Source organism: Jaculus jaculus, chromosome 13 (genome assembly GCF_020740685.1).
Source record: "Jaculus jaculus isolate mJacJac1 chromosome 13, mJacJac1.mat.Y.cur, whole genome shotgun sequence".
Classification (NCBI taxonomy): Eukaryota; Metazoa; Chordata; class Mammalia; order Rodentia; family Dipodidae; genus Jaculus; species Jaculus jaculus.
Genome location: NC_059114.1, coordinates 30,469,850 through 30,483,331, shown reverse-complemented (window position 1 = coordinate 30,483,331; position 13,482 = coordinate 30,469,850). Strand labels below are relative to the sequence as shown.

The 13,482-nt window shown below is 47.8% G+C and overlaps 1 protein-coding gene across 1 annotated transcript in view; it reads right to left on the bottom strand.

Annotated features, from left to right (window-relative positions):
- The window catches only part of Aacs (acetoacetyl-CoA synthetase), a 78,067-nt gene that overhangs the window by 25,866 nt on the left and 38,719 nt on the right, over nucleotides 1-13,482 (bottom strand). The window contains exons 9-12 of the mRNA XM_004668503.2: nucleotides 8,796-8,876; nucleotides 6,131-6,255; nucleotides 3,352-3,416; nucleotides 3,111-3,233 (exon numbers count right to left, since the gene is read on the bottom strand). Of these exons, the coding sequence (XP_004668560.2) occupies nucleotides 3,111-3,233; nucleotides 3,352-3,416; nucleotides 6,131-6,255; nucleotides 8,796-8,876 (394 nt within the window). The remainder of the gene's footprint in view (nucleotides 1-3,110; nucleotides 3,234-3,351; nucleotides 3,417-6,130; nucleotides 6,256-8,795; nucleotides 8,877-13,482) is intronic.

The following is a 13,482-nucleotide window of genomic DNA, read 5'->3' as shown; positions in this document are numbered from 1 at the left end:
CTGCAAGAGCTTCTGTAGCCCTGCTGGGGTGCAGCACAAGAAGAGGAGAGGCTCTCCCTCCTGGTATAATCAGCAAGCAGACACCGTGGAAGCTGCCAGGACCGGAGAGCGGGGACAAGCAGAGAACAACAGGATAAGGGAGGAGCCGGGACACAGACTCAAACACAGAGCCCAGCTTAGATGAGCGTGCACACACCCACAGACACGGAGCACACACCCACACATACACATGAAGGCTCATCCACACACAGGTGCGCTCATACGCATGCACGCTCTCACACTCACAGGCACGCTCATATGCATGCCCGCTCTCACACACACACAGGCGCACTCATACGCATACACGCTCACACACACAGGTGCGCTCATACGCATGCACGCTCACACACACAGGCGCACTCATACGCATACACGCTCACACACACAGGTGTGCTCATATGCATGCACGCTCACACACACAGGTGCGCTCATACGCATGCACGCTCACACACACAGGCGCACTCATACGCATACACGCTCACACACACAGGTGTGCTCATATGCATGCACGCTCACACACACAGGTGCGCTCATACGCATGCACGCTCTCACACTCACAGGCACGCTCATATGCATGCCCGCTCTCACACACACACACAGGCGCACTCATACGCATACACACACACACAGGTGCACTCATACGCATGCACGCTCACACACACAGGTGCACTCATACACATGCACACTCACACACACAGGTGCACTCATACGCATGCACGCTCTCACACACACAGGCGCACTCATACGCATGCACGCTCTCACACAAGGGCGCACTCATACGCATGCACGCTCACACACACAGGACACTCATATGCATGCACGCTCTCACACACACAGGCGCACTCATACGCATGCACGCTCTCACACACAGGCGCACTCATACGCATGCACGCTCTCACACACACAGGCACACTCATACGCATGCACGCTCACACACACAGGACACTCATACGCATGCACGCTCTCACACACAGGCGCGCTCATACACATGCACGCTCACACACACAGGACACTCATACGCATGCACGCTCTCACACACACAGGACACTCATACGCATGCACGCTCTCACACACACAGGCGCACTCATACGCATGCACGCTCACACACACAGGCGCACTCATACGCATGCACGCTCTCACACACACAGGCGCACTCATACGCATGCACGCTCTCACACACGGGCGCACTCATACGCATGCACGCTCTCACACACAGGACACTCATATGCATGCACGCTCTCACACACAGGCGCACTCATACGCATGCACGCTCACACACACAGGCGCACTCATACGCATGCACGCTCTCACACACACAGGCGCACTCATACGCATGCACGCTCTCACACACGGGCGCACTCATACGCATGCACGCTCACACACACAGGACACTCATACGCATGCACGCTCTCACACACACACAGGACACTCATACGCATGCACGCTCACACACACAGGCGCACTCATACGCATGCACGCTCACACACACAGGTGCACTCATACGCATGCACACTCACACACACAGGTGCACTCATACGCATGCACGCTCACACACACAGGTGCACTCATACGCATGCACGCTCACACACACAGGACACTCATACGCATGCACGCTCTCACACACACAGGACACTCATATGCATGCACGCTCACACACACAGGCGCACTCATACGCATGCACGCTCACACACACAGGCGCACTCATACGCATGCACGCTCACACACACAGGTGCACTCATACGCATGCACGCTCTCACACACACAGGCGCACTCATACGCATGCACGCTCTCACACGCACAGGCGCACTCATTCCCATGCACGCTCTCACACACACAGGTGCACTCATATGCATGCACTCTCTCACACACACAGGCGCGCTCATACGCATGCACGCTCTCACACACACAGGCGCACACATACGCATGCACGCTCTCACACGCACAGGCGCACTCATTCCCATGCACGCTCTCACACACACAGGTGCACTCATACGCATGCATGCTCTCACACAGGCGCACTCATACGCATGCATGCTCACACACACACAACCGCACTCATTCGCATGCACGCTCTCACACTCACAGGTGCGCTCATACGCATGCACGCTCTCACACACACAGGCGCGCTCATACGCATGCACGCTCACACACACGGGCTCGTTCATACGCATGCATGTTCTCACTCACACAGGCGCGCTCATACGCATGCACGCTCTCACACACACAGGCACGTTCACATGCATGCACGCTCTCACACACACATGCACGCTCATACTCATGCACACTCTCACACACACAGGCACGCTCACATGCATGCACGATCTCACACACACAGGCACGCTCATATGCATGCACACTCTCACACACACATGCACGCTCATACTCATGCATGCTCTCACACACACATGCACACTCATACTCATGCACGCTCTCACACACACATGCACACTCATACTCATGCACGCTCTCACACACACAGGCGCACTCATACTCATGCACGCTCTCACACACACATGCACACTCATACACATGCACGCTCTCACACACACAGGCGCACTCATACGCATGCACGCTCTCACACACACATGCACACTCATACTCATGCATGCTCTCATACACAGGCACACTCATACACATGCATGCATGCTCTCACACACACAGGCACACTCATATGCATGCACACTCACTCACAGGCACACTCATTCGCATGCATGCTCATACAGGCACTCATACGCATGCACGATCTCACACACACAGGCACGCTCATGCATATACATGCTCTCACACACTATCTCTGAAAGACGGGCTTCTGACATAATTTCTTGTATACTCAGTTTTTCACTACCTGCACAAATATCTCTCCAAAGCACAGCTCAGACTTGTGTTAAGCAAAGCATTAAGAGAAATGGTCATTTGTAAACCACATATAACACACCCACATCTACACATGAGCGTCACTCTCTCAGCATCACAAGCACGTTCTTATGTGAGGAACCACTTTCATCCTATAAATTCCAAGAGAAGGTGGCCCCACGCTCCCACTTCCCACAGATACCTGCACAGAACCACACCTGAGATAGAACCCAGTAACACGTTGCTCCTTATGCATCTGTACACGTACTCATAGCTCTGGGCCTTCAGCGGGGAGCCAGTGGACAGAATCGTGTGAAGAGAATGCAGGTTGTGGGTTTCCGCTAAGAAGAGCAAGCACAAGAGATGAACCAGCCTCAATAGCCATACAGGGATGGCACTTCCTGAAGAGGCATTTCCTGAAGAGGCATTTCCAGGAACAGGAACAACTGGCACACTCACCTGGCCTCATGTCTTTCTCTTCCAGCACTGACAGCCACTTAGCACCCGTCCCAAGGATGGTGATCCTAAGGTGTGGGTGGGAAAGAAAACACTAGGTCCTTCAAGGCTCCTGTAGGTTCCCAAAGCTCCCTACCATCAGTGACCAACTTCTGACACAGTCTCCCCTTCCTCCCTGCTCCTGTGCCACCAGCTCCAGGAAAACAAGGCCTGCTTGTTCCTATCACCAGCCCTGGGCACCCCCTCCTGGAGAAGATGAGTCACTCTTGAGGACCGCTGTGCAGAGCTGTCTTACCGTCATGTGGCTGCCATACATGGACAACTGACACCACCACTACATCTCCTCGGACGGGGACTCTGGAGCTCAGGCCCCGTCTCTAGACAGAATGTTCCCTCTCTGGCTTTTGGGGGCTCATGAGCACATCCCAGGGAAGAAGAAGAGCCACTGTTAGTTGGTCTGGCCTGTGCTAATGAAGAACATTCATCCTCAATCCAGTAATGTTCCACCTATCCCACAACAAAAACAATTTCTCCCCATGGGTACTGAAGGAAAAATTCAAAGCCATGGAGACTCTAGGAATGTGATTAACCTTTTGCCAACAGCAGTCTCAATAGGAAATGATCTTCCTCTAAGACTGTACGCCAAATGTCAATACACAAAAAGCATCACCCTGGCTAGGCAAGCATATGTAAAAATATATTAATGGCCTAGATTTTAAAACACTATCAGAGAGGAGGAAAGGGAGAAGGAGCAGAAGAGGGAGAGAGGAAGGGAAAGAAGGAACTAGGAAGACATTTGGAGCTGGGGCCATAGCTCAGTGAAGTGCTTTCCTAGCATGGTTGAGACCCTGGAATGTTAAGTTGGGAACCAAATCATCACTATCTATGCACTGCCCACCTGTGTGACCTGATGTCCTGTGACTATCAAGTAAATTCCTTTTGAAATATACAAACAGAACACTCCACCAAAAGGCTCACAATGTCATCAGATAGCAGAGACTTCACTCTGCTACAACCTGCCTTTCTTGATGCTCCCACCAATATATTTTTAAAGCACCTTGAGTTATGACTTTCTTTGATTACTAAATGACATGAAACTATTAATGTTGCAAAAATTCTCTGGAAAGATCACTCCAGTGCCAGTATGAGTGAAAGTAGAGGCATTTATTACCTGGGGGCCAAATAGCTTGAGGTAGCCCTCTAAAGAAGCTTTAGCCCCAAGCTGAGATTTTATTTCCATTTTATAGTTTTCATAGCCAAGGGGAGGGATAAGTGAACAAACAAGATATGGCAATTTGCACATCAGTCATTTCTGTAGTCAGGCCACCCTAGCAAGGAAGTCCATTTCACTTTGTTTTAGCCTAAACTGTCTTTGTTCTTATCATCCCTGTCCCTCTGGGCCCTTTCTGGACAGCTCCCTCTTCGGGATTTTTCCGTTGGTTGACAAAGGTAAGTTTTAGCTCCCCAGCAATTAACTCTTTTCAGTAACTCAGTGAATCAGTTCAACTTTTAGCTTCTTTTCTACCATGCTGGAATGTGGGATCTGGGGCAACTTGAACCCATGTCTTGAGCCATAAGCGATCATACTTGGCTCTGGGATAAGTGCTCCCCTTTGAGGTGACAGCTGTGCTTCTTCTATAAGAAAGGTTCCATTCCCAGTGGAAGGGGTGGTACAGTTAGGGTGACAGGACCCCTGAAGGTAAAAAAGGGAGGAAAAGTTTGCACTTGCTAGAAATCAAGTATGATCTGACATCTTATCTCTTGCATAGTTCCCTAAACCTGTTTTTCCACAAACAACCAGGCCCCTCCTGGAAGAGAGGTCTTTCATAGAATTTAAGCATCCTGGTTGATCAAGTTCAGCCCCCAGAACATGGTGTCAGGGCTAGCCTCTTCCCAAGACAGCCCTTAGCCCTAACCAACCAGCTGTCCCTCTGGTTCACCTGAGCTGGAAGACTGCCCACCATTATAAAGCTATAAATATCTTTGCAAGGGGCAGGCAGGCTCTCTGATCACTTAGGAACTTCCAGCTACAGGTGAGATTTTCCCTCTGCTGGGTCTGGGCTGGCTCAGCCTGGGCCAAGGCCTAGGCCCAGCCAGGCAGGGCCCCTAGCCCTTAATCTCCACCTGGGCTCCTTTATTCCCTCCAGCAGGAACTTCTTGAATTTTCTTTTCTCTTTTCTTTCAGCATTTTCCCCCAGGCCCTCCACATGGGATCTCTAGCCATGTAGATGCCTTTCCTTGGCTCTGTAGTTTGCTTAGTAAATGTAATAATTTAATAATCATCTTTCTCAATTTTCTTAATTCAATTCTTTAATCAAAATTAGAACTGAACCGTCAGGCATGGTGGCACACGCCTTTTATCCCAGCACTCAGGAGGCAAAGGTAGGAGGAACGCTGAGAGTTCAAGGCCACCCTGAGACTCCATAGTGAATTCCAGGTCAGCCTGGGCTAGAGTGAGACCCTACCTCGGGAAAAAAAAAAGTTAGAACTAAACCTAGGATTTGGGGTTCAAGGTCTTTGCTGGACCCCTAGTATCCCATTACACCAGCACTGCAAGGAAAAGCAACCCAACCCTTCTGGTACCCTGATGTCTCAGGGTACTGAGGACCAGTCTCCCTCCACAAAGGACAGCTAACCCCACCCTGTCTGTTTCTGACATCCTCCATGCTCCCCCACCATCAGTGGGACATCTGTGATGGCTAAGCATTCCAAGGCCGGCACCCTGCTAACGGGACATCAGCATCCTCAGCATAACAAAGCAACAAAGACCCCAAGGACCTACCCTATCCTGTCCACCAAGTCCCACAGCACATTGGGTGTTGGGACCAGAGGGGAGCCATCGTACAAGACCACAGATGCTCCTGTGGCCAGAGCCGACACCATCCAGTTCCACATCATCCAGCCGACCTGCAACAAATATGAGGAAATGTGAGCCTGGTGTGGAGGTACACACCTGGAATCCCAGCACTCAGTAGCAGAGGAGGGAGCTGAGACAGGAGAATTGCACTGGACAACAAAGTGAAACCTTGTCTCAAAGAAAACAACAACAACAAAAAAAAAACAAATGTTTTGGGGCTGAGGAGATGGCTCAGTGGTTAAAGGCACTTGCTTGCAAAATGTGAAGCCAGGGTTTGAGTCCCTAGTTCCCACATAGAGCCAGATGCACAAAGTGACCCAAGTGTACAGATGATGTTTGCAATGGCAAGAGGCTCTGGCATATCCTTACTCCCTCTTTCTGCTCATGAATAAATAAAAATATTTTTTATTTAAGATTTTAAAGGCAAAACAAAGCACACAGGCCTGCCTATCTCTCCATCATATGGGGAGAATCATAGTTCTGGATCCATTATGCTAAGGAGTTTCTTTGTCTTTGTCTCTTTCTTTTGTGATACAGGGTCTTGTGTATCCAAGGCTGGCCTCATACTATGTAGCTGAAGATCACCTTGAATTCCAGACCCACCTACCTCTACCTCCCAAGTGTTGGGATTACAGGTATGCCACAATGCCTGACCCTGGTGGTGTCTTCCATCAAGGATTACCTCACCACTGGCCTAGATGCAGAGCACAATCAGAAATGACATTTCACAGACAAGGGACATGCACAACATCTACTCCTGAAGCTACTGCTCACATTACACTGGGAACCTAACTTGTCACAGAACCTGAGGGGCAAAAGGCTCAGGAAATATGAAATAGGCCTCCAAACCTGACTTCTTCATACACTACTTTCTCAATGTGAAACTTCAAGACACAACCTCCAAACCTGACTTCTTCATGCACCACCTTCTTAATGTGAAACCCTGTAACACAGGCTCCAAATCTGAGTTCTCAATGCAAAACCCTGTGGCTTAAAACTGCATGCCCCCCTGGGGGTTTCTGCAATCCATCAAGGACTGAACCTATGCCATGCTTCCTGCCCTAAAGGTGCCTGGGAAATCACAGGGCACAAAAGAGACCAGAACCTAGTGGCACCTAAAACCACACTTTCAGAACTAAGGTAAAAGTGACAATCCTGTCGACACGGTGGCGCATGCCTTTAATCCCAGCACTCAGAAAGCAGAGGTAGGAGTATCACCATGAGTTCAAGGCCACTCTGAGACTACATAGTGAATTCCAGGTCAGCCTGAGCTAGAGTGAGACCCTACCTCAAAAAAAAAAAAAAAAAAAAAAGTGACAATCCTTGAAGCTGAGCAACCTGTCATTTGGCTTAATTCATAGCTATGTACAGAGAGAATAAAGTAGCCTGTCTACAGTCACCATCAAGGCCAGGCTTGGTCCCCTTCCTATGTGTGTCTGGGGCCCAGGTGGACAGTCACCTATGCACAGCTGGGCTATAGACACCAATTTGGCAAGGAGAAACCTGCCTCCAGCAATGTCTTAAAAAGCAGCACAAGCCAGGTATGGTAGCACACACCTTTAATCCCAGCACTTGGGAGGCAGAAGTAGTAGGATCACCATGAGTTTGAGGCCACCTTGAGACTACATAGTGAATTCCAAATCAGCCTGGACTACAAAGAGACCCTACTTTGACAAACAAACAAAGCAGCACAGGGGCTGAAGAGATAGATGGCTTAACAGTTAAGGTGTTTGCTGCAAAGCCAAAGTACTCAGGTTCGATTCCCCAGGACCCATGTGAGCCAGTTGCACAAGGTGGCATATGTGTCTGGGGTTAATTTGCAGCAGCTGGAGACCATAGTGTACCAGTCTCCCGACCTTTCTCACTCTCTCTCTCTCTCTCTCTCTCTCTCTCTCTCTGCGTGTGTGTGTGTGTGTGTGTGTGTGTGTGTGTGTGTGTGTGAAATAAAAAAATAAAATTCTTTTCTTTTTTTTTTTTTTTTTTTTGAGGTAGGGTCTCACTCTGGCTCAGGCTGACCTGGAATTCACTATGTAGTCTCAGGATGGCCTTGAACTCTTGGCGATCCTCCTACCTCTGCCTCCCGAGTGCTGGGATTAAAGGCGTGCGCCACCACGCCCGGCTTTAAAAAAAATAAAATAAAATTCTTAAAAAGCCAAGCAGGTCAGCAGACCTGGAATCTCAGCTACTTGGGAGGGTAAGGCAGGAGGGCAAGTTCAAGACCAGCCTAAGCTACAGGGTAAATTCAAGGACAGCATGGGCAACTTAGCAAAATACTGTCTCAAAATAGAAAAAAAAAAAAAAATTAAGGGTGTGGCTAGTGATGTGTCTCAGTGGCAGGGCACTTGTATAGCATGCCCAAAGCACTTGACTTGGTCCCCAGTGCCACAAGAACAAAACAAAAAAAAAAAAAAAAGAAAAAAAAAAAGCAATGCCCATCCAGGAAATGTGGCCAGATTGTCCTGGAACCTCTAGACACCTGGAGTCTTAAAGAAGGCTAGTTCTGAGTTCTTGCCACACAGCCCCATCCCCACTCTGCACCAATCCATGTGGTGGTGGCAGGGACACCATGCTCAGTGAGAGACTTACTTACCGTGGTATAGTATAACAGGATGTCACTGTGTGTCATGTTACTGTGCAGCATGTGCTCCTTCAGGTGCTGGATAAGGGTGCCCTGCAGGAGGGAGAGAGGCTGGTGATCCCCTGCTCTGAGGCCTGCCAGAAAGACACCTGCAACCTTCTTCTTCCCTTCCTGGTTTCAGGGGCCACCTCCCATGTCACTCGTGTCATCTGATTCTGAGAGCTCTTGGTGCCTGTACCATCAGGAGTTCCAGAGACACCATAGGGACCCAACTTCAGGCAGAAGAGAATGAGCCTTATAGTGAAGGGCAGGCGCAGCATGTCCCTCTGGCTCAGGCCATCCTGCCTGCCCAAAGCTCCCACAACTGATGACAGGGAAACATGAGGCCTAAGCAGAACCAGATGGGGATCATCTGCAGGTCGGAGATGCCTGAGCAGAGAAAACACACAGACAGTATGGGACCTAGATCTGGTCAGACAATTCCACTCACCCTCTATACATTCCTTCACAGATGCTTATTTTTTTAATTAACAACTTCCAAGATTGTAAACAATATCCCTCTCTCCCCCCACTTCCCCTTTGAAACTCCACTCTCCATCATACCCCCTCCCCCTCTCAGTCTCTCTTTTATTTTGACATCATGATCTTTTCCTCCTATTATGATGGGTTTTTTTTTCTTTTTTTTTTTTTTCAGTTTTTCGAGGTAGGGTCTCACTCTAGCCCAGGCTGACCTGGAATTCACTATGGAGTCTCAGGGTGGCCTTGAACTCATGGCAATCCTCCTACCTCTGCCTCCCAAGTGCTGGGATTAAAGATGTGCACCACCACGCCCGGCTTATGATGGTATTGTGTAGGTAGTGTCAGGCACTGTGAGGTCATGGATCAGATGCTTTGTTTTAAACATTTTAATCCATTTGCACATGTACATTGTCAAGGAAGAGACAGCATGAGTGTGGTACATGTATGGGTGTGCCAGGGTCTCTTGCCACTGTCACTGAAAAGAATACCAGATCACTTTTTGAGTCTGACTTTATGTAGGTGCTGGAGAGTTAAACCCAGGCCAGCAGGAATCATAAGCAAGTGCCTTTAACTGCTGAGACAATTCCCCTCTTGCTTTTTAAAATCTATTTATTTTTAATTTCGTGTGTATATATGTGTGTGTGGTGCATGTGTATGCACTTGGAGGCCAGAGTTCCACATTAGGTCTCATTCAACTTTCACATGGGTGCAGGGGATCAGAACTCGGGTTCTCATGCCTACACCACAGGCACTTTTCCCTGTTGCTATATTATTTTTTTTTAACATTTTTATGAGAGAATCAGCACACCATGGCCTTCCAGCCACTATAAAGTTAACTCCAGACACATGCACCACCTTCTACACACATGCAACCTTGTGCTTGCGTCACTTTGTGCATCTGGCTTATGTGGGACATGGGGAGTCAAACATGGGTTCTTAGGCTTCAGAGACAAGCACCTTAACCGCTATATCATCTCTCCAGCCCTGCTCAACATTTAAGGCAATTTATTTACACACTTCAAAACTGTAATGCACATACTAAGAAATGCTGTTCTTGGGCTCGAGAGATGCCTTAGTGGTTAAGATACTCGCCTACAAAGCCTAATGACTCACTCAGTTCTATTCCCCAGTACCCATGTAAAAGCCAGATGCACACAGGTGCATACATATGAAGTTCATCTACAGCAGCTGGAGGACCTGGCATGCTCATTCACTCTGTTTGTATCTCTTCTCTCTCTCTCTTTCCTTGCAAAAACTAAATAAATAAAAGTATTTTTTAGGGCCAGGCGTGGTGGTGCATACCTTTAATCCCAGCACTCAAGAGGAAGAGGTAGAAGGATCACCATGAGTTCAAGGCCACCCTGAGACTCCATGCTGAATTCCAGGTCAGCCAGGGCTAGAGTGAAACTCTACTTAAAAAACAAAAACTTTTTTTTCAAAGAAAACAGCAGAGCTGGGCATGGCAGAACACACCTTTAATCCCAGCACTGGGGAGGCAAAGGTAGGAGGACTGTTGTGAGTTCAAGGTCAGCCTGAGACTACACAGTGAATTTCAGGTCAACCTGGGCTAGAGCAAGACCCTACCTCAAAAAAGAAAGGAAGGAAGGGAGGGAGGGAGGGAGGGAGACAAGAGGGCTGTACAGATGGCTTAGCAGTTAAGGCTTTGCCTGTGAAACCTAAGGACCCATGTGTGACTCTCCAGATCCCATATAATCCAGACGTACAAAGGTGAGGCAAGTGAAAGGTTGCACATGCCCACTAGGTGACACAAGTGTCTGGAGTTCGATTTCAGTGGCTGAGGCCCTGACACGCCAATTTTCTCTCTCTCTCTCTCTCTCCCCCCCTTCTTCTTCTTCTTCTTTCTCCCTCTCTCTCTCTCTCTCTCTCTCCAGTTCTCTAAAATAATTTCTTTTTTAAATTACATTAAATTAAATTAAGGGTTTAAAAAAAAACAGAGGGCTGGAGAAATGGTTCAGCAGTTAAAAGCGCTTGCTGACAAAGCTTGGTGGCCCAGGTTCAATTCCCCAATAACTACATAAAACCAAATGCACAAAGTGCTGCATGGATCTGGAGTTTGCAATTACAGGAGGCCCTGGTGTGCCCATATTCACTCACTGTCTGTCTCTGAAATAAATGTTTTTTTTAAAAAAAAAGAGAGAGAGAGAGAGACTTCTGGTTAAGATGGTGGTGTAGCAGCTACACCAAAGCAGCCTGGGAGGGTAAATAAGAAGAAAAACACTACAATACACTCTTCTACCAAAAAGTGAAGATATATAAGGAATTATCAACCACAGCAGGAGAGACCCAGAGCTTCTAGCAATCACAAAAGCAGCCAGAACTGGCTCCCACCACAGCCCCTGCGTCTGGTCTGCTGGAAAGAGCTATGCCCACACCTGGCCAGCCTGAGCCACAGAAGTTGAAACACTGTGAAGGGATTTGCCACTCACACCAGCTTCCTCACAAAGTTAAAAAACCTGAAGGAGAAGACAACATGAACCAGTTGATCAGCTCAGGAATGCCAGGCATCCTCCATAGCCTTCCCTTCCCCAACTGCCAGTGCCAGCAACCACTGGAAAACTGTAAAGGGTCTCAGCTATACAGTATCCAGCACAGCCGATCGAAACAGCAGACCCACCGACCCAACTAGCCTAGCAGAGCCCACTGAGCAGTAAAGAGGGATCCACACAGGCACTCAGCATAGGTGAGACTGAAGCCATCCCAAAAGGTAACAGGACCTATTTACGCTGGGTCAATACCTGCCCCAAAGCCAGGTATTTAGACCTGCTCTGGAAGTGCTAATCACACCTTTCATGTCAGGGAAGGTTATGTGTTAGATTTGATTGATGTACTTACTAGTGGTCAGCTTTACCATTCTTTTTTTTTTCTTTTTTTTTTAATTTTTTATTTATTTATTTGAGAGCGACAGACACAGAGAGAAAGACAGATAGAGGGAGAGAGAGAGAATGGGTGTGCCAGGGCTTCCAGCCTCTGCAAACGAACTCCAGACGCGTGCGCCCCGTTGTGCATCTGGCTAACGTGGGACCTGGGGAACCGAGCCTCGAACCGGGGTCCTTAGGCTTCACAGGCAAGCGCTTAACCGCTAAGCCATCTCTCCAGCCCACCATTCTTAAATAAACTGTGTTTTGGGGTTGATGTGTGTTGCTTTGGGTATTTTCAGGTTCATAGTGTCTTCTTCTGCCTTTCTTGGGGGCAGGGTCTCATTCAGTCCCAGGATGACGTGAAACCCATTACAGACCAGAAACCTCAGCCTCCCAGTCAACAGGATTACAGGTGTGGGGCAATACAAACATTTAGGGACTGTGGCTTTGTTAGATTATCTGTTTTAGTCCACTCCTACCCAAATATTCTGTGCTGGGTTTGATTATATATACTGCTCAGTTGAATTTTAGAACTTGCCTATATTTTGCTCCACCCAGCCTACTAGAATACTTACATAGCAGGCAAACTAAACACCAGGGTCACTTCTATGTTACTCTGGGAGTAATATAAGAGCCACACCTGGCACCTTAGGCTCCTATGCTGAAGACATATAACATCTGATTTAAAGGCCAAAGAATACCGCAGATCATTAGAAAACCCAAGCAGCAAATTAAAGATGCAAAAATCTCTGTATTATAATATAAGAAACACAAAAAATGTCAAGAAAATATAATTCCACCAAAAATTATAAATCCATCAGAAATGACCTCAAGTGAGACTGATTTTGATGAAATGTCTGACAAAGAATTCAAAAGAATGATTATATCTATATTCAAATAAATCAAATAAGAAAAAAAACTCCTGAAAGAATCCCAAAAGAATACAGGAAATCAACTTAATGAAATATGGAGGTCAAGACCTGAGTAAGGAAGGAGAAATAATGAAAAAATAACAATCAGAAATACAAGAAATACAAAACTGAGTAAGTGAAGTAGAAAACCCTGTAGAAAGTTTCACCAGTAGGATGGATCAAGGAGAGGACAGAATATCTAAACTAGAAGACAAAGTGGCAGATCTAGTACAGTCCAACAAACTAATAGAAACATATGAATAGGAATTTCAAGACATTCAGGACACTATGATCAAACATAATAATTTAGGCACAGGGCTAGAGAGATGGCTTAGCAGTTAAGGCATCTGCCTGCAAAGCCAAAGGACTCAGGTTCAATTCTCCAGGACC